The sequence below is a fragment of the Anopheles ziemanni genome, chromosome 2 (assembly GCF_943734765.1).
Source record: "Anopheles ziemanni chromosome 2, idAnoZiCoDA_A2_x.2, whole genome shotgun sequence".
In the NCBI taxonomy this organism is placed as follows: domain Eukaryota; kingdom Metazoa; phylum Arthropoda; class Insecta; order Diptera; family Culicidae; genus Anopheles; species Anopheles ziemanni.
Window position 1 is genome coordinate 40,835,649 of NC_080705.1, and position 21,086 is coordinate 40,856,734.

At 42.0% G+C, this 21,086-nt stretch overlaps 1 protein-coding gene and 1 non-coding gene across 2 annotated transcripts in view; one reads left to right on the forward strand and one right to left on the reverse strand.

Annotated features, from left to right (window-relative positions):
- Nucleotides 1-21,086, reverse strand: part of LOC131293584 (uncharacterized) — a 66,317-nt gene that overhangs the window by 151 nt on the left and 45,080 nt on the right. The window contains exons 2-9 of the mRNA XM_058321662.1: nt 19,623-19,699; nt 4,801-4,861; nt 3,319-3,805; nt 3,091-3,193; nt 1,136-1,509; nt 976-1,054; nt 818-896; nt 649-735 (exon numbers count right to left, since the gene is read on the reverse strand). Of these exons, the coding sequence (XP_058177645.1) occupies nt 649-735; nt 818-896; nt 976-1,054; nt 1,136-1,509; nt 3,091-3,193; nt 3,319-3,805; nt 4,801-4,861; nt 19,623-19,699 (1,347 nt within the window). The remainder of the gene's footprint in view (nt 1-648; nt 736-817; nt 897-975; nt 1,055-1,135; nt 1,510-3,090; nt 3,194-3,318; nt 3,806-4,800; nt 4,862-19,622; nt 19,700-21,086) is intronic.
- On the forward strand, nt 15,849-15,920 carry Trnad-guc (transfer RNA aspartic acid (anticodon GUC)). The gene has a single exon. It is a non-coding gene; the product is annotated as a tRNA-Asp (tRNA).

A 21,086-nucleotide genomic window follows, 5' to 3' on the forward strand; every position in this document is an offset into this window, starting at 1 on the left:
TGTGTCACCAACATCTTTAGTGGTTATAGCACTGCATGACTGATGGTGCATTCTTTTTCGATTGCCAAACGATAAATTACGATATCTAATAGATTACAAACCCGATACTCAAAATTCTAAATTCGTTCTATCGCTTACTGAATTTTAGTAAATCTTGACTATCATGTAACGGTAATTTACTTTCTTCGGTGGCCATTGAACAATTCTTGAACACTAAATGACTTCTTTCTCTTTTGAATCCCTCGTTTTGGTTACGAAACAACTTTTCATAATTTTTTTTTTTATCAAATATAAACAAAACAGTAAAATAATCTTCAGTTAGTAAAAGAGATACTTTGGCTCAAAATGTCTTTACTTCTGAATGCCTGATGAATTGTAATCTCAGCAGACTGTATTTCAAGGAAGATGGCCTTTGTTGTTCTGGGTACAATACAACAACATAGCACAACAATAAAAACATTGTTATCCAGCTTGTATTATAAACTAACAACACATTTGTGTTATGCGTATAAGATTACCTAAAACCTCAATTAATTATTTTTAAAACAAAATTATAAAATATTGTAATGGTCAACAGCTTGACGAATCTCAGAAGAATAATATGAACAAGTTTTAGTGTGAAATCTTCAAACAAACAAACAAACTTACGATTCGCGTCCCAAGTGTAGTGAGGATAGTGTGGCTCGAAACGACGTGCACACGGTGGTGTGGTGCTGCCCGACACTGCGAAGGTATCTGAAATGAAAGTGGACAGGGATCCGGATAGTAGAAATACGTGTCCTCAATTGACATAGAAAATTCCTTGATAAATACGTACCCAAATTCATAGTAGCCGTCGAGCCGTAGGTGTTGATCGTGACCGGTTGAACCGTTTGCTGGAGCTGCGAAAAATTATACTAGATATAAACGAAAGGTTGAAGACCACTCGCTCGTGTACAGGAGGAGCACGGACGGAGCAGACAAGCGCTAACTCACCGGTGTCGAGTAGGAGTAGTTAGTCCGACCGGAACAGGATGTGTAGCTACTGAGCTGCGTAGGCGGCATCCAGGGAGCTCTAGAGAGGAAAGAAGAGGTGTCCACATGAGTGTACGATAGAAATGGCGGGCTCCATCCAACAACTCCGTGCTCAACTAACCCGGCATCATAGCGTGGGTAGGGCTGGTAGGGATTCTGCGAGAACACGGGCCGATGTCCAAAGTTGCCCGGGTTCGTCACGTACGCATCGGGGAACATCTTCGAGTAGTGGCTCGTCCGGTAGGGACGCTTCATTCGCCGGCGTCGCTTGTAGTTGCCGTTCTCGAACATGTCCTCGTACTGCGGATCCAGCGTCCAGTAGTTGCCCTTCCGCTCACCGCCACCCTCACGCGGGATCTTCACGAAGCACTCGTTCAGGCTGAGGTTGTGTCGGATCGAGTTCTGCCAGCCCTTCTTGTTCTTCTCGTAGTATGGAAACCGCGAGGTGATGTAGTTGTAGATCTCGCTCAGGGTCGCACGTTTCGGGTGGGAATTCTGGGGGCGGATATGACCAAAACATAAACGATAAGACTAACGGTTATATAGCTCCAAACAATCACATTTCAAAGTATGCACGTCTCAAGCATGCACGTCTCAAGCATTATAACTATTGTTGGGTCTTGTAACACTTTTTGATGTGCCGTACTGTACTACCACACACAGTTTAATGTACTGTGCCTGTGTTGTAGCACAGTAGGGAGTTATATACTTTATTGGAATAACGGTAAAACACTTTATTGTGTTACCAAATTTTTTTTTTTTCAACAGTATCACAGGACCCAACACTAATTATAACTGAACGTTTGAAACTGGATACATTCATGAATCTCCAGCCTAAAGGATTTTCTAAACAATTTCAATAACACTTAGTTCAAATGACGTGGGTATGACAAGATTATAAGATAGTGAAACTTATTAGATATGGCTCTTATTAATCATGCTGAGTAAATGAAGACATGTGAACCACTTAAAAATTACCCCAATATCGCTTTCCCAGCGGTCTTATCCCACACGAAAACTTTTTTTCCTCCCACACATCCTGCCCACCGATTTCTATTCGAGGCACATGTAGGTAGATCAACCATCCAACCAACCAGGCTGATGAAACATTCGTTGATAAATATAAACCCCAGACGACGATGCGTTCATAGCCGTGTGTGCGCCCGTTTTGCCGTAGCTCGATCGATGCGACGATCTTAAGACGGTCGGAGAACACCGTACCAGCCGCTTCTCGCATCGCATCCAACGTGTGGATTAAATGGCGATTTGTAAACGAGGTCCCCATCCAAAATTGGCCTCGTCCGTTTGGTCTACGTTGAGGGTCTACGCCGCACTGCCACCATTACTCAGGCAGGTTAATTACGAACTAGCTTGCTTTCAAGGATCGAACCTCCTGCGGAACGGTGGCCCCGGCGATATCGTGTGGTAATGGATGCCGGGATAGCTGGTTGACACTCACGTCTTACCGGTTGGTACTGATGACGAATTGCTAGCGCCACATTGGAATACATCACCCGGATTGCGTTGCACAAATCAAATTTAAAAAGAGGCATGAGCCAAAAACAAACGAATCGTGGACACATAATGGAAAAGGGTAATTAGTCAAACAATCGTTGTGATTGTCTACATCAACAGTGGAAATTTGTCATTCTGGCATAAAGAAGACATAGATCAGGCGGGCAGTGTATGGATCAAATAAACTGCTTATGAGCTTGATCTAAAGGCTCAAACAGGCATGGTATTTTAGCATTCTCCAACTTAATTAACTTAATATTAATTTCTTGACTGAAAAAATTCAAAAGTGAGTTTCACTCTGCCGGAATAGGAAAGGAATATTTGGCTACATGCGATTACCTGCGTTTTAATTTCATGGTCATTCTTCTTTTATAGTAAGAGAATAGATAAGTAATAAATTTATCCAATAAGTAATAAAGATCTAATTAAGCGAACTATACGATGGAAAGTTCCCATAGAACTGTGTACGAAATAAATAGCCTTAATTCTCGTTAGACATTAAAATAACAATTCCAAGTTATTCTACTACAAAACCCCAGAATAATAAAACGATGTACTAACCTGAATTGCCATTGCTATCAGCGCCACGTAGCTGTACGGTGGTTTGACACTCGTGTTCCGGTTCCCATTAGGGCTTGTTGTCGAGCTGCAATCGTACGTGAGACTATCGCGTGATTCAGGTTAATGTTATTGATCTTATGCTGGGTCTTAAGGCTAATTTCGTTAGGATCTAGTCATCCCTGGAATACCACGGCGGGGGTTTGCACAACCCTGCATCCGACTACCTACCTACTGGTGGTCGTGTTCCCATTGCTAGTACCATTGCTACCTCCGTTGCTAACCGTCGATCCGGAGCCATTGCTGGCGGTCGAGTTGGTGGCGCTTTGGTTACCGGAGCTTTGATTCTGATTTGGTGTGTGATTGTTGTTGTTGTTATTGTTGGTAGAAAGAGTCGATGGTTGGGGAATTGTCGTTGGCACCTGACCGCCACGGTGATCTTCCGGCACCAAGCTGTTGCTTGGAAGATCGTCCGAAAGTTTGGAGGAGAGCGCCAGCGTACCAACGCTATGGTGAAGTTGTTGATCCTGCTGTTGTTGTTGCTGCTGCTGCTGCTGTTGCTGCTGATGTTGTTGTACCTGGTGCTGGTGATGGTGTTCCGGTGAGCCACCAGTTTCTTCATGAAGCCGCTCAATCACGGTCGGTATGTGCTGGATGGAGGAGGGTGACGACGACTTCTCCGGTTCGTAGATCGGCAGCGTGACTGCGTGATAGATATCTGAAATCAGTGTGTCATTAGCAAGTGTACGATCATCCAGAAGAACACTGGACATGGAGCGAATGCAATGATAGGGAGAAGTGCTGAAAATAGTCTTCCAGATCAAAAGTGTTATCAATCGTCTCACGAAGTATCTGCAGGCGCTTGTACAATTTTTAATCGCTTCAAAAGCCCTGATATGGCATGTGACCGCACTAGCAATGAAGTTGGGCATTAGCGTTAACAAAAATGGTACAAAGGCCAGATGCATTCCATACACAGCCCGGAGTCACTTCACACGGTCTTCGCTTTACGCAACCGACATGGTTCGTTCATGGTGCCCGAACGTCATCTTTTTATTTTTATTCTTGCCTATTCTACGCGAGTCCTCCATTTCGTCAAGGGAAGCGCACGTCAGCGAGCGTTGATAAGCGATTGGAAAAAGGTCACCGTCGGTCAGCGTCGTCCTGATAGCTCCATTTCTCTTTGGGATGACCCTATCCGCACAGTGTGTCCGAGTGGCGGGCGTGCATGTCCGATGGTCCACATTCGTCCGGTGGACCGCGGTGTCAATGGCAAATCCGATCCGAGGGGCTAAGCGCGTAACGAATGGTGCTCGCTCCCTGGCAGGGGGACTTACTGATACTAGGATCGGCGAAGGGAAGGAAGCGATTGATTCCGATAGTGTTAAGCCTTTTGCCCGAGAAACCCAGTTTGAAGTCACGCGGGGCTTGGCACCGATTTCTGCGACGACAAGAAGGCCGCTGTCTCAATGGCGGATAATGGTGAATCGAAGAGTCAGACGTCCGTGTGGAGGACGAGGAATATAAGGGATTACAACCGTACAAATACAGCTGATGTAAGTTGAGGATCGTCGGATTAAATAATGATAAAAACTGGATTACATAACACAATAACTACTACCTCACGAAACCCAAATAGACCCATTTTGAACGTTTATCAGTTTCGTAAATGCTGAATTCAAAGTGATTTCAAACCGATAGTGTTGTACGTACCTAGATGGCTTAGTCCGTTGAAGTTTTCCTGCTTGATCTTGGTCGGCATACTGATGATGTTCTGAAAAAAGGAACACGATAAAATATGTTATAAAAAACTTATAGCTGGAATCGCATACGGAATCGTTTAATTTTAACGTTGGTTAAAAATAATCAATCGCCAATTTCCATGTTCCTGGGACTTTGGTTTAGCCCTCGTTATTTGTTTTTTTTGTAACATCACAACGTGCATCATATAGGGTATTATTAAAAGTAATTTTATAACTTCTATTTTTGATCGTTGGAAATGAACAGTTTATAATTTAGAGTGAAACACGATACAGCCTAGATTAAAACTATTTAAATTAAATTTTTCATTGGCATTGGAATCAAAGGCTTTTTATTTTATTAACTCTTCACCAAATCTATTCCATCTACATAGGATAGGATGTTAAGGATGGACAAAGCTATTATCTCGTGAAATTTACATTGTATTCAAAAGTTATTTTCGATTCACATTGTATACCCTTTTCTAATTTAATTGAAATACATATTTTAAATTACATCGCCAATCCATGTAATTCTTGAGAAAACAATGTAATGTGATACTCTTGCACAAATATCGCGCTTGCATTCCCGAGTCTTTATGTCATCTGCCCATCATTGACCCCATAAATCTTGACCCATCGGCTTTTGCAAGCGATCAGCGACGGTAGAATTCGTTGAACTTACTCGATGCAAGTGTGGCTCACTTATGCTCTTGGTAATCGTAAACAACGGCAGCTTGCGTGTGTAACGGTGATGATGCTGCAAAAAAGCGGTGCAAGTGCATCGTAGAAACAACCCACACGAAGCGAAGAGAAAAAAGAAAAACCATTCAAAATGGCTTCTCGCAAGAATTTTGTGCAAAGGTGGATCGCCGTCGACGAGCGTTCCCTGGGCGTCGCGAATCCTTCGTACTGACCAGACCACCTTCCTCGCACCTCTGGTCAACTGGCACGTCGAGGTGGACTGCTTCTCGCCTGTGAATTTAATTGCGCTCGTAAATCACTCCCGATCGCCCAGGCCATTACGTGCCACGAGCAGACTTGGCCCGCGGTCACTGCGGTCGGATAGCGGATCTTCTTTGGGTGTGTGGTTATAAATGCATTTTCTTTCCCTAGTTCCGAGCGGACATGAATAGAGTCTCTCTTCGGTTGTTTCAATATTGATCCTCAATCCGTCGATCATTCGGTGGCTTTTTTAAGGATCGTACCTTCTTATGAATCGAAGTATTATTTCGCGTTGGGAAGGCTCCACTTTTGAGATTCGGTTGTGGACCTACACAACTTCACTTCTTGGAGGTCCATTACTGCCGACGTGATTACGTGCGTCGATCGATTTTAGCGCGAAGCGGTGAGGTTACGTGAAAATCAATCGAACTGTTGCCCAGTTATGAATGGCTGTCGGGTTGCGAGGTGTGGCATCAGGAAGAGATCCACGTCGAAGTCACAGGAGGCCAACCGACGTCAGTTGGCCGATGGTGCAATGGACCCGCTAAACTGCACGGGCAATCGCCGTGGTGACACGTTTCGTCGGCTGGCAAATGGCTCGAAAAGCACGCTCCCTCGCGGAAGTGACTGAGTTCTCGACTGAGTGGAAGTGTTGTTCGCTTGTGGCAGTGCATTGTAGCCGCCTGGACGGCTGGTCCTTGACTTTGCCTCATCGTCTCGTCAGCATCTCTGAGCAGCTGGTTCTGGGAAGCACTGGTCGAATCGGCGTGTCGGACGTGCCGGTAACCGTTCGCCACGAGAGAAAAGTACGCATCTATTTCAATTGCGCACTTCTTTGCGCTGTCAGTGACGCCGTTGTGTTATTCAATATATTGTCAAAACGTCACAGCTTCTCACACAGCGTTAAAATGTTCATTTCATGTAGTTTAACGGAAAGTGTATTTACGCAAATAAAAATTCAAATCTAGGAGCATAAATAAGAAAAGCATCCAATGGTTTATCCAGCGAAATTGTACTCTTTTGGTAGGACCAGTATGAAAAAGCGTAAACTCCAGAAGTAAGCAGCTTGGAATAGGTTGAGACCACCAAGCGATCATCAGAGAATAATGAGAAAAATAGCTTTCGTCAAGTTTCAAATTCGTTCAAAAAAAGGGCGGACGGGCTCTACTTCTACATTTTAATTTAAAAATCAGAAAATATTCGAAGCGCTTATAATAAATTATCAGTGTATTCAGCATGATCTTCTCTTAGGTTGTGCTGGAGATTTCTCTGAGAACACGGTGGGGTTTTTATTTTTCCATGTAGATCGCGTCACTTTGCACCTATTACACTCATCAATTTTTATTATTACGCCGTCAAAAATTAAAGAGTATTTTATGCTACTCAACAAATGAACATTTATCTTGTGCTAGAGAAGAAAAAAACACCTTTTAGGTACAATTTGGACATGTGTTGCAATAGCCTACGGTTTTCGGCGCAAATTTGTTTGGTATATGAAAAAGGCAGGCGAATTTAATGCGGCAGCGAAATAAATCTCATAAAAAAGAAGATGCGACTGCACTTTTGCCTGGCAGTGCCGACGAAGTCTTGCGCTCGAAGGGGGTTGGGTAAACAATTATTTTGCAATTAAAAATTAGCACACATTCTTTCGGCTACGAACTTTTTTTTCTGCCTTTCCTCTTCGTTGCTTGACATTTTTCGTCTTTTGATGAGAGAAGCCAACGCGGACGGACGAATTTTCCTTGAACCATTTTCACGCCAAATCCGAGAGGACGGTCGTCTCATCCGTATTTATCCGATATTTTTATTGCACGATCATTCGCCCTATCACTTTTGATCGTGATTGAGCCTGCACGTATCTGGGTCAGTTTTGTTTTCCTTCGCCACCTAACGGTGTTGTGTACTCTAACGCTGTTATTTTTATAATAAAACAATAATGCTAATAAATTCAACGTTATAGCGAGAAAAAGTCCGTAAACTATATTTTACTTGCCACCAGGAAGACAAGAAACTTTCAAGTTCAACACAACTGACGAGATGATCCAATAACATTGAGTTCGGCTCTAAGACTGGAACCTTAGCACGTGCCAACAATGAAGATCAGCCTTCTTAAGGGTGTCTTATATCTTTTCCCAGTAATTGAACACTTGGTGCTCCGCTTTCATGCTATCAAGCATGAAATGTTGTCAGTCTGTATACACGTGTACTCGACCACTGACGTAGGTCGTAGAATAAAAAAGTAAATTACGAATGGAGTTTCACGCTACGTATTGCAATGGCAAGATTTGCAGAAAGCGGATACTTTTCAGTGTCGGAAAAATCCAGGGAAAAGGTTAGGTCTCCTAGTTTCATTTCAGTTTCCGCAACAAGAGAAATAGCACATTCATAAGGTATTTTAAGAACGATCCTCAGCATGAATTTCGTTAGAGGTAAGATAGGGTTAAGTCAGTCGGGAAGGGAAAATGATGTCCGATTACGAGGAAGAAAAAAAAACAACAGTTAGTCTGACATGAATTTGTGTGTGTGCCTCCTTTCCCTCCTACGACAGCATCTTCTTCCTAGGAAAAAATTCTCTGATGCGCGTGCAAATCACGCTCATCAATAACGCTACTCGTGACACGGACCCGAAGAAAAAACCCCGTCCGTGGTTGCATGCTTGAACAACGAACGCGCGGTTTTGATCCATTAGGTTGTGATAAATGGCGTCCACCGACGGCCCAAGACAGTAGACAAAAAACTGCTGGCTATGACATATGCAATCTTCACATCGCCCGATTTAGTTTCGTGAAAAATGTGTTGCGATAAAGGACCGTCTACTCAATCCCTTCAATGTTGGTAGGTTTTCGGAGGTCTAAATCAGGGGCGGTGAACGTTTCCTGAAAAAGGTCAGAGTGTAAAACAAATACTAAAACCGAGGGCCAAACGAGTTTTAATTTCTAAGTCGAAAATAAATATTTTAAAACTATAAGATAGACTATTTCTTGAGCCCTTAATCATCAAATTTATATATTTTTTGTACTATTTTCATACTTTGTCTTCACCAAGAAGTCTGGTACAAACCAGTGTAATTCAAATCAAATGCATTCAGGATGCACACAGATAATTTCAGGTAGGAAAATTTTTCGTTTCAGCTTGTCTGCTCAATAATGGTAGTTTTTTATTGGAAACTCTATCAAGATTAAATACAGTTTCCGAAATGAATGCTCAATATCATAGCCACTTATCGTTCGCCGGCCACAGGTTTAAATGGCGAAATTTAGTATAGATTAAAATTTTTGATTTTTCACGAATATCTTGTGCAACAGTGACGATCTACTGGAGTTGCTGCTGTTCGATTATATTTTTAAAATTATTTCCTTAATAAAATCATACTTCTTGCGCTTGATTTCAGGATTGATGGGTCGATTCGTCTCGCACCATGTCACCGAATGTTGAGGTTAGGTGCAACCGCGGTTGTTTGTTGATGTGTTTTTTAACAGTCCCTAAATTATGAGCTAACACAAACCGGCCCGTCCGGTGAACCGTTTTACGATGGAGCCAATGAAAATATTTACATTTGTTTCAGTCAAATAAGCTAGATTGATAACAACGCAAAGGATGAGCAGGGATGAGTTGCGTCGGTTTTTTTTTCTTCCTTCTTTCATTAGTGTCCGAGTATTTTTCCCATTCATGCTGCGGCATATATTATGTCGCTCGCCGAAGATGTTTACAAAAAGAAGCTGCTTCGAAATTGCGCTTTTAACAACACAACCGCTGACCTTCTGACCGAGTTTTCTTTTTCCTTTCATTTGTTAATTTCCGCCGAATTTAACGATCGCACCTTTAGCGCCCCGTTTCCTCCCGCGGGGTAAACGATAAAAATCTCAAAGCTGCGAAAATCGTCCAATTTTTATGACGATTTTGTTGTACAATTTCTAATTTAAGAGTGCAAAGCAACGGCATAAATCTTATCTACCGAGTAGTCGCCGACCGGCCCCGGGAAACCCAGCACCGGTTGAGCTAAGTTTCACTTGGGATATTTTTTGTTTAGCATACTTGACATATCCGGTGAGATTCTGGCCTGCAGCCGGCCGTATTTTGCTTGCCAGCTAAAATTGATGCTAACGATAAAGCAACGTATAACAGGGCAAAACCACAACTTCATAAATTAACCCTAAACCATCCTATCCGGTGCAAACCCATAACGAATCCGATATCAATGCTACTCGCTTGCTTATCGGAGCTCACCATCCAACAGGTTGTAATTGCATTTTATGCGTAAAGCCAATAGCGGTGCGTTATCACAAACACGAACCGCCCCGGTGACAAAATCAGCATGCTTTCTCATTCTGTCCAATTGACAATTGATACCACCAGAACGAGAAAGCATGATGATTTTGCCACCAGGGCGGGCGGTTTCTAATTCCGATCTTTTTCAAACCACATCAAATTCATTCGATACGCACCACTGAGGTAGATTAAAACTGTGATGGAACGAATGGTGGACTGCTTATCGTGTTTCTTCCGGTGATGGTGAACCCTTGACTGTGTCAACCATAAACCATAAACCATACTTCTAGCTTAAGGTTGCCTCTCTTTCAATATGTTTGGAATCAGCGAACCTTTGGCAAATGTGATGATGAAAGGAGTTGTTGAAAAAATACAAGAAAAATAATCTAACTTCTGCAAACTCGTTAACGCATTGCGCTTTTGTGCTACGCGTTGTATAAAAACCTAGTGCAAAATGTTTCTCGTTTTGTTTCATTTTACCCCTTTCATTACCTTCTGCGCAATTCTTCTAGCTTCTTATCGCTCCGCGACGAATCGATTGATCGTCGCTTGGTTGAAGTGTGAGATGTGTCTCGCCGATAATGTGTCCGACTTTAGCACAAAGCAACCGCGATCGCGTTAAAATTCCATTCCCAAGATCGCACACTGCTTGCACTCGCTTGATGGAAAGGAGGAAATGGGGCGCACAAAACTAAAAACAGAAAAAACAACAAAATGAGCTTATCGCCAATTGCAAAACGATACCGACACAACAAACCCATATGTTCCCAACATCGAGCTGAGTGAAATAGATTTTCCAATGTGTATCGGCGCGGATGCGTATCGAGTGCCGACGAAATTCGAGCCGCACTGTGCGTGCTACAGGCGGCTGCCGACGGAATGTATGCAGCTGCGGCCTCAGCAACACGACACGACGTCCCAGTTTGCATGTCGGGGCTGGAATTTGTCCACCTTGTAAACCTCTGGCTCCACGGCTTCGACCACGCGCGGACCGTGAACTCTTGTCCGACGCCGTCTAGGCCGTTGGAAGGACTATAAATTGTCACCCAGCAAAACGGGCGACAAGCATCGAGCAACGATGCCATCGATCGGAGAGCCCTTAGACCGCAGAACAAACCAATGCTGGAGCGGATGTCACCGTGGGGGAAAAAGGCCTTGGGATTTACATTTCCGCACTAATCCCCTGTGAAACGAGCACGCCACAAATGGTGCAACGAGATCGAGCCGATCGTACGTCGACGACCTCGCAGGAAAGTTCATGACTCATGTGCGTACGGTTGAAATAACAAACAAACAATTGTCATCGCGGAATGGCAATTGATGACAAATGTGTGTTTCCTCCGTGTGCTGCAGGTATTGGAAGATCTTACCCAAGATCTTACACAACTGCAAAAATAAACTCCCGGCGACAGGTTGCCGCGCAGTTGCGTAGGAACAAACGCTCATTTCATTTCTCTCCTCTGTTTTTCTGTAAAGAATGAGGAAGAGCTTAAAATTTGTTGGGTGACACAAATGTTAAAGAACAGCTATTTAATAGATTGCATATGGAATACCACGAGTAAATTGAGACTTCAAGTTAAAGACCCTCGAGTAGAACACCAATTACAACGGATTGCCATTTAAACGGCATTTAATGTTTGAAATTTCAAACCGTCTCTTCCACTTTGTCGAACAACCAATGGCAGCGGTAATGATTTTTTGTTGTGCTGCTGTCATTTTGGGAAAAACCTGCCCGCCATCTTCCGCCCAAATGACAGATGAATTACGGTACATCGGTGTCGTTTTTGGCTGATGATAATTTTATGACGCTCGCCGTTCGACGCCATCAGCACGCAGGGAACGCGTCTTAATATCGCGCTCACCTTCCATAACGTCGAATGGGATCGCATTTTTAATACTTTTTAATTTGTTGAAAATTAACGACAACCCGATCGTATTTCCATCATCGTTTCGGGATGATTTTGTGTTCGCGCCGTTGCCTCCCCCCACCCGGCAACCGGTGGCTCGCGATAGGCGTTAGGATTATTTTAATTTTCATAAGTTCCTTGTCCTAGGAAAGACAGCGGGAAACCCGGTGGGCAGGTGGTTGGCTAGGGGATATACAAAAAATTGAAGCTAGGAAAATGGTAAACTCGGTCGTACGGATTTTAAAGGTCGAGGAACTTTACGGTGGCAGTAAGAATGTGTTGATTTATGGCCGCTATTAGCCTAAGAGGGTAAGCAAACGACATTGTTCAACAAAATAGTTGTAAACTTTTATTAGGACTGTTGAAAGGCGATCGGATAACAGGATGCCATAAATTTGGAATGGAAACAGAACAGTGTTTTGTATACTAAAAACGAATGTGATCATATTTAATAATTCAATTTGATTTGTAACTAAGGCTCACAACATTGTTATTTTTGGTTTTTGTTTTGCAACAATCAAAACGAGATCAAAAATACCAGTTTTTTATACAGTTTCAACTAGCAATGGTACATATGTAGTGCAGTCTTTTTTATACAATTTAATACATCAAACGGTCTCAACAGATAACAGTCTCTAAAAGATAACAACAAGCAAGCATAATTTAATGAAGTCAGATTTTTACAAAAATAACAGAAAGGACTAATAAATAACTTTTATCATCTACGGATACACCGTTCGATAAACATTAACGAACATCAACAAGTCACTTTTTTTAAATTAAATTCTATTAAACAACATGTCTTACATACCATCCTTGGTCATTTTAAACAATACTCCCTAATCTACGCAATTAGAACTCAAACCAACCATGTTTTTAGAGAATAAATTTTTGAGGCCATAATAAGAAACAGAAAAAATAGAAGTTTAGAAAAACGTCATTGAAAAGTTAGGTGAAACAATGCGTTATTTTAAAAGAACACACACATTGTATGTAAATGCTACACAATTATCCCACAACATTCATGGAAAACTTCAAAACAAAAGTTATATCACAAACATCATTAAAAAAGTTAATAAATAAAAAGTTTGCAATAAAATATGAACATCAAAATTATTAACATCATTTTAGCCTATTGATTGTATCACATTCAAACTGTCATTTGTTTCACACGTGTTCTTTCTAAGCTCCAGCATAAATGAGGAAGCTGATTACCAACCGATGATGACGCTTCCCCTGGCATGATTGAGCTGTTACACGCGGTGCACCCTTGTATGACAAGGTTAGTGAAAATATTATCACTTCATATTTTACGACACATGCTTATGTCGGAGATGATCTTTATACCGAGCGGGATTTTCTTTGCCTTTCGTGCCTTCGTGTTGCTTTCCCTTTACAAACGGCACGATCGATCCGGCGTGTTATCCCGCAGTCAAAGTCTACAGCCTTGTCCAGTGGACCGCGAAAAATTACACACTTTCACTATGTCAGAGTCGGTGGAGGATGGTGGGGAAATGGAAATGGTATAATGCTGATGTGATAGAGGATCGGCTATTTTTACTGGGTATAGGTGCTCTATAGTAGGGAAAAAGGAAGGAAGGAAGGAAGGTGAAAACTCGAAGAAAAATGCCACCAAAAACCGTATGTTCCTCAGGTTCCCCGATAGTCCCTCGCCCAGGGTCCCTCAGTTGGCCTGTTTTCTAATTGAAATATTCGGAACAGCTGTGGAAACGCATGTAACGGTGGATAATAGCCGGCGCGAGGGCCACTCGAAGGAAAATCTGGCCGGTCGGTGCCGAAGGGACCACCATTCTACCATCCTCTCCAAGTAGCGGGGGAGGGGCTTGAGAGTCGGACAGGCTCGGGGAAGACAACCGAGCCGCTGTCTGCACTCTGCACTTCTCGAAACCGGGGAGGAAAAATGTAGATAGATGGTAGTCTAATGTTTCCACATTAGAGAGTTGGACACTCTGAAGACACTTCCATCCGTGGGCCGTTGGGAAAGCTACGAGCCATCGTACGAGTGTTGGTGTGCCGGAATCGGGAAACGTGGCATGCTGGTATGTGTCGTTTGGCTTGATTGGATTGTCGCTAATGGTCCGCTGCTTGGCGCGGAGCGTGCCCAACTTTTCCAAACCTTTTCCGTCCTGATCGGGCCACTTTTCACACACATCGCTCCAATCATTCATCGGCCCTGGCGATGCGGCCTTTGCAACTCTGAGCCGACCCCGGGCCGGGATTCCGGAAGAAGAATCCGAACAGCCAAGCCGATCACTTCCTCTTCTCGTGTCCAATACAGCGAAGCGCGTGGAAATCCACACAATGAAAATGGAAAAGTCGCAGGAGGTATCCGCTGACAGCGAACTAATAGCTGTCGTTTGGCTCATTTACATTGTGTCCGGTGACATTTCAGCTCACTTTCCGCCGAACAACGAAGTGAGATCGAGCGTGTGAGCAGGATGGGATCGGCTATGTATGAGGCTGTGTACCCGAGAGATCCGCGGGAAACACGCCGACACGGAAAGAGTGTGTTAATTTTAGCTGCAACGATTTATCAAACATCCCAATGTATTTTAGTGCGCGTTTTAGATGCGAATGGAGAGTCATTTATACTGCATTTTCTTTTTTTATTCAACATTACGTAGTTTCTTGATAACACATTTTTTTCTTTTTTAACAGAAATGTAGTAGTTCACATCAAATAATAGCGGTTATGTTTTACTTGCTAGTTTGAACAAACAATATTAAAGTAAACCAAGCTTCTATAATCATTGTCTATTCCATTCTCTTAAAATTTAGGATTGAACGAAAAAGATTTTAAAACAAACGTTTTTTTCTTAAAAGGCATGATACATTTATTCATGCCCAAATCAAAAATATAGATTGCATTTATTTGGTTTATCAAGTTAAGTAACGTTTATGAAACAGAACAAGGAATCAGAATAATCGGAAGAAAGTAAAAGTCAAATAAAAGCGAAAAAGGTGAACTGAAGATTTTCCGTTTTGTGGTTAATTTCGTAGCGACAGGTTCTTTATATAAAAGAAATTAGGAAAAAACTCAACCTTCATGGCTGTGAAGTTGGTTCAAACTTATGGAGAAAGAAAATGATCGTAGCTTTTTTTAACGCCATTTGCTTCAAATAAAAAAAAAAATTGCTTCTTGGAGATGTTTTTAGACATATGACAAACCTGAATGATGCAACTTTGGTTCCTTTTGTATAGTAAAGTAAAGATAAAGTTAGACCATTTTAGATTAATGTCGTCACAAAGAAATAAAATTAATGGCAATAACAATAAACTTTGGTCATTAGATTTACGGTAAATAATAGAAAGCTCTGGGTTTTAACTCTAACTCTAATGTGTAAAGTTGAAAAAGTGGATTAAAAACTGTTTAAACCAAATATTTTTGGTTTTTATTACCATTACTGTAAATAAATACCAATTTAACATGTTATTCTATTTATTACGATTATTATTCATTAAGTATTTGTCTTGCATAAGTAGCCTTAACAATTGACGATTAATTTTAGACTAGCTTACAAGTTTACAAGAAGAGTAGAGAAAAATTCATCGCATTGAGGAAAGGGTCCCATAATATGTAGAAATCCACTTCTTGTGGTGTTTGCACGGCATGGCCGAACGAAATCAAAATGGATTCAATGTACACGCCCCAGCAGCTTTCTGCGCTGCTGCAGGAAAATTATCCAACCTGCATGATTTATACCTCCTTCCATGCGTACTGGAGTAACCGGTTTTGGTCCGTCCCCCCAAATTACAACGAGACAGCAGGCGTTGCGAAGAATTCCGTGCCTTTCCCGTCTTTAAATTTAACGAAGCATAACAGGTTTGAGGGTAGACCGACACTTAGATTAAATTTATCTTTAACCAGCGTCATTTCAACATCCTCGATAGTATAGTGGTCAGTATCCCCGCCTGTCACGCGGGAGACCGGGGTTCGATTCCCCGTCGGGGAGAAACTTTTTTTATTTTCGCTATCTTTTTTGCTTCCCATACCCTTCGCATCACATTGTCGGATGGTGTTAAACGCTCTTGTAAACATATGTTTGGAATTAAAGTTTTCACTTGCCGAATGCACATAATTATTTTAATAGCCAATGAAGTAATCGGCGCCGCACGCTTGAACAGCGAACTCATTTGTCAACTGAAAAGGCACCGAAAGAAATAGACTAGGACTCGGTCGTAAACTTTGTCCTCAATTTACTGACCCACTGTCTTCCCTGCACACACCGCCACAGCCAGTAGTTAATAGCATTTCCTTCAGCCAAGCAGACTTTTCCCACTCCCAAGCACGTGCTGTTGCGTACGGTTGTTCTTCCTTTTTTTCGGTCTTGGCCATTTGCAAGCAGTTAGGGAAACGCGGTGTGCCTCGAAGAAAATTTATAGTTACTTTCTTTCCTACTGAAAAGCCATGCGTCGCGGTTAGTGCGTAAATCATTTCTAAGATTTTATTTACTCGACACAACAACACCCGCGTTTCACGTCCACTCTCTGTTTATAGCTCGAACTCTTTGAACTCGCTTTTAATTGCTCTAACTCATCAAAAAGCCATTTACCGAATGGCAAATAAATTGATTTAGAAATAGCAAAACTGAAACGTCAGAACTATTTTCATTGTGAGTCTAGTCTGCCATGAACTTCTTCACAGAACTGTTGAATATGAATGAATAATCGTTAGCAAAACTAAACAATAGCAAAGTTGGATTATTTCTAGATGAACTGCACAACGTCCCTGCTTATATTCTGTCTCCGTCAATTAGTGACATTTATGATATTTTCATTCTTCATTTTAACCCACGCGCAATTGATGCTTTACGAGCGGCAATTTTAAAAACAATTTCTTCGGCGGAAACTTATAATGTGGAGTTGCCAGCACGGCCACCGATGCATTTGACGGGTGAGGTTAAACCAATATTTATAGGTTAGGTTTCCCAATGACATTGTTTTGAAAAGATCCCGGCCACCAACGAAACCCACAGCACGCGTCAGGCCAGAAAAAGAAAACTTCGTGGCGTGGGGGGGTTTAGATTTTCCCTATAAATTTCCAATTCACACCAGTCCAATGCCACCTGTGCCAAGCGGGGGCATTGTGGCTTCCACCGACTTGTTGGTCCCCGCGGCCATTCCACAATTTATCCGAACGTACTTTCAACCGATCCCGGTCTTCTTTATCTTCCGGCACGTTTAATACCATCAAATCGCACTATTCTTCTATCGTCTTAGCATTAAAATCTGCTAGAACGAGTAAAAAAGGCAAATGAAATGAAACATCTAACAAAAAACAAACCTCTCAATCTCAGAGATAGAACTAAGATATTTCTACCATTACCAGCACCAGCGGCCGTTCCCAGAGAGAGTTTTCCTTGTCACTTGTGCACGAAATGTGCGTGACACGTATCTTAAATTCACGCCAACGGAAAATGCCCGAGCAGGCACGCCAGCACGCCTGGCCATTGTAGTCTGATGGGAATTAATGATGTAATTTAGATGACGTTATTTTTATACATCTTAAATAGCCACCACCATGCCCTCTCCGTGCCCTCGAGCAATCCTCACATAGTGTGGGTATATTTTCTCACCGAATTTTTCTTTTTCAAAATCTTCTACAACACTTCGATCGTTCCACGTTCCCATCCGGGATGATCAGAATGTAGGTGACGAATCATTAAGACATTTCCTATTCGCCCTCTGAATTCCACAAGGTTGCATTTAAAAGCAGCTTCATTATTCTAATAGGTAATAGGTAATTCAATTTTCCGCCCAATTTATGCCGCTACTGGGCATAAATGGTGCCGGAAAATTTGACCCTTTTCCGTCTGGTTGCCAACAAGTCAGTCGAGGGAATATCGAATTTCTTGTCAGGATCGCACCACAGTGAAAACGGAAAGAGCAATCGTTACTGAGCAACGCTTCGAAGCCTCAAGGCTAGAATGGTTAAAGTGTAATGAATATGTCTGGGCATGATTTTCTCATGATGTTTTGCCGTGAGATTTTTCGTAGATTCAAACATTTGCTTTGCTTAAGTGTAATATTTTCATGCTCGTGAACATTGAACGGTTTGTATGAAAATTATTTCTAGGATCTAAATTCTATTGATTCACTGCTTTACTATCATTCATCCTTTGTGGAAAGTAGCAATATATGCAAAACACTTTTTTTGTACACTACTCTTCCTTAATTTTTCCCAACAGCATTCAAATCAACAAGCGTTAGATTTAATTTTTATATTGTTTGAAAAGTTTTTTTTAAGTTAATTTTAAAATGATCGCATTGATTCATCAGATTGAAGAAATTTGATAAGAGTGTACATGTTGGACCCTTAGATACCCAGGGAATTCATAATACACACATTATTTTATTAAAAAACACCGTTGCTACTTTCCCTGTAGCTGAGCAGTATTCAGCCAATCATTCCACATGATTAATTAACTTGTCAGTAACGTCCATCATTGGGCTACCACATTCATCGCTTTTGTTTTTGCTCTTTTAATAACTCCACGTGCAGTTTATTTTTTGCATCAATTACATGATATGAATAAAGCAATTGGTCACTAACCATCATCTTTTTCACCAATACACAAGGCACTCCAGGGAAACCGGGGGACAATCGCAACATGCAGGGTCGACCATGTGCCGACTCGGTCTGCTGGGAATTAACCAAGGAAAAAATAACATTCCACAGCAGACGACGACGACGACGACGTCGAAGACTCCGGTTCAATGGATGGGCTAATCGAGGAACCGGAACGATGTGATGGGAGTGGGTCTGGTAGTGGTGCCCTACCGGGTTTTGCTTTTTGTTTGCGAATTTTTGCGTTTGTTTGTTGTGAGTTCGCAAGTGAACACAAATTAAGCACAATAAATAAACAAACTCAGCATAAATTTATATAATAGAAATCAGTGATGTTCGTGGGCAGGGTTGTTTGAGTAAAGAAGAGAACTAGGGCGAGAGAGCGTCAGCCAAAATCAACAAAAACGCTCAGTAGTGACCCGCTTGCGGTGGTAAGTAAAAGTAAAACAAATAAATCACGGAAGCAAACCGAGCAACACGCGGGATGCAGCATTCGGGCGAGTTGCGATCGCGTAAATTAGGAGCGAAAGAGAAAGAGAATGCAATGGACGCTAGGATCACCGGGGACATCATCATCGGACTGTGGAACCCGGACCGGTGCAGAAGCTGCGATAATTCGAGGAATATTTGGTGACAGTTGCAGAAACAACTGGTTAAGTTTTCAATTAGATACTCTCGATTTCTAAAGAGACTTTTTTTTTAATTCAGCATTTTGAAATCCCATAAATTATTACAGAAAACATTAAATATTTCAGAACTTAAAACCAATGACATGAGTGTTTTGAACATGCCACAGTCATATTTATGTAAGAGATATGTTTTGCCTCATTGACCATGTACTTCATTATGCTCTCAAATACTGCTTCATGGACATCAATCATAATAACTGATCTTTTTGATCGCCAGCGGTCAGCGGATTAAAATTGCGGCACTTCAGAACCTCCTTAACCTCCTATTGTTGAAATAAACTATTTTTCTTTTTTTCAAAAAGAAATGCAAAACAATCGATGTTTTCCATCAGATTTTGCTATAAAACGGCGATTTATAAGTACACGTTAATCATCGTTTAATTTCAAAAAACACTTACCATCGGCGGCCATTTTGTGTCGTACTGCATGGGCCCATCCGGGGGCGCCATATCGCTGCTGGCGGTTGTCGCCAACACTGTAAGAACATGTAAAATTTACATTAATTTTTTATTGGAAAACCTACCGAAAACAACCGAAAAAAGAATGCTTTGTATTGTACGAAAAAACAAAACTGCTCTAATTCGACCCTCGACGGAATGTTATTTGTCATTTGGAGTTTTCGTATTAATCGGATACCCTTTGCAACATCGAACATCCTTCTTCTTATCAGCGTGAAAAGTGAGCAACCGGGCTAGGGTTAATTAAACTCGACCCGACGGAAAACGTATCCTTTTCCACCTGCGCACCCGCCCGCTGCTGGCAAAGCGAAACCGGATACTTTCCATACTCACCTTTCCACCTTCTACACCGCCATCGAACGGTCGATGACTAATGATGGAAATGAACGAAGGGAGCGGGTGGCGTGGGCCCTATCAGTTTCCTATTTTCTCACCGAACCTGCCCCGAGCTATTGGCAACGTGAGTGATATAAAAGCTCGGCTGCTTTGCGGAATCTACACCAGAGGAACCTCTTCCGTGAGCGGTCCAGAGCAAGAAAACCAACGGACATAGACCCAGACTGAGACGTTTACGGTTTCAAGTACTAGCTAGCGCCTCGGGACAAATGTCAAAAATCAGAACAGAGGTATATGGAAGCATAGTTAAATCCAAAGAGAATGATGTTTTGCACATGCGGCCCGGCGAAAAACATCGTTACAGCAAAATTTACCAACAAAGCAGAGATAATTGGTTCTGGTGTGTGATGGAAAATTATCTTCGCAAATTGGCAATCAAATTTACTTGTGTTTAATAATAAATCGATAGTTGAAGAAAACATCTGTTAACGAACTTTCATTGGGATTCGTTGAACAGTTTAATGACTTTGAACTCTAATTGAATCAATCTAAACAATGAATTGTACACAAAACAAACCAAATTAGAATCGAATCGTTAGCGACAACTTTAAATTTCTATTAAAAAATCGACCAATTGTTTAGCCACGTAAAGTCAATAGAAAATTTTCAAATCTCATGAATTGAGCAACTGCTGTTGGTTACTCCGGCGCCAGGTTTCTAAGCAGGTTCTAGGTATTCCCTAATGATACCAGCCTTCAACCAGTGGTATCAATTAAATCCCATCAACACACTTGTTCTACCAAAGCTTGTGGCCATGCAAGAGATAGTGACGGATCACTTGCAACAGCTCTGCCGAAAACTGAGGATCGCCCGTCTCCATCTTTCAGTGCTGCTGAAGAAGGCGTAGTAAAAAAGAAAACACGCTGCAGCCAGCAAAATCTAGCACGAAATAGATTCGGGATTCCGGTAATCTCTGTGCCAGCTTCTACCACGCTCTGATGCGAGTCACTATCAACAAAACCTTCCATGGTCTCCGCCTAGACTTCGAACGCCGAAAAGAAGTCCCAC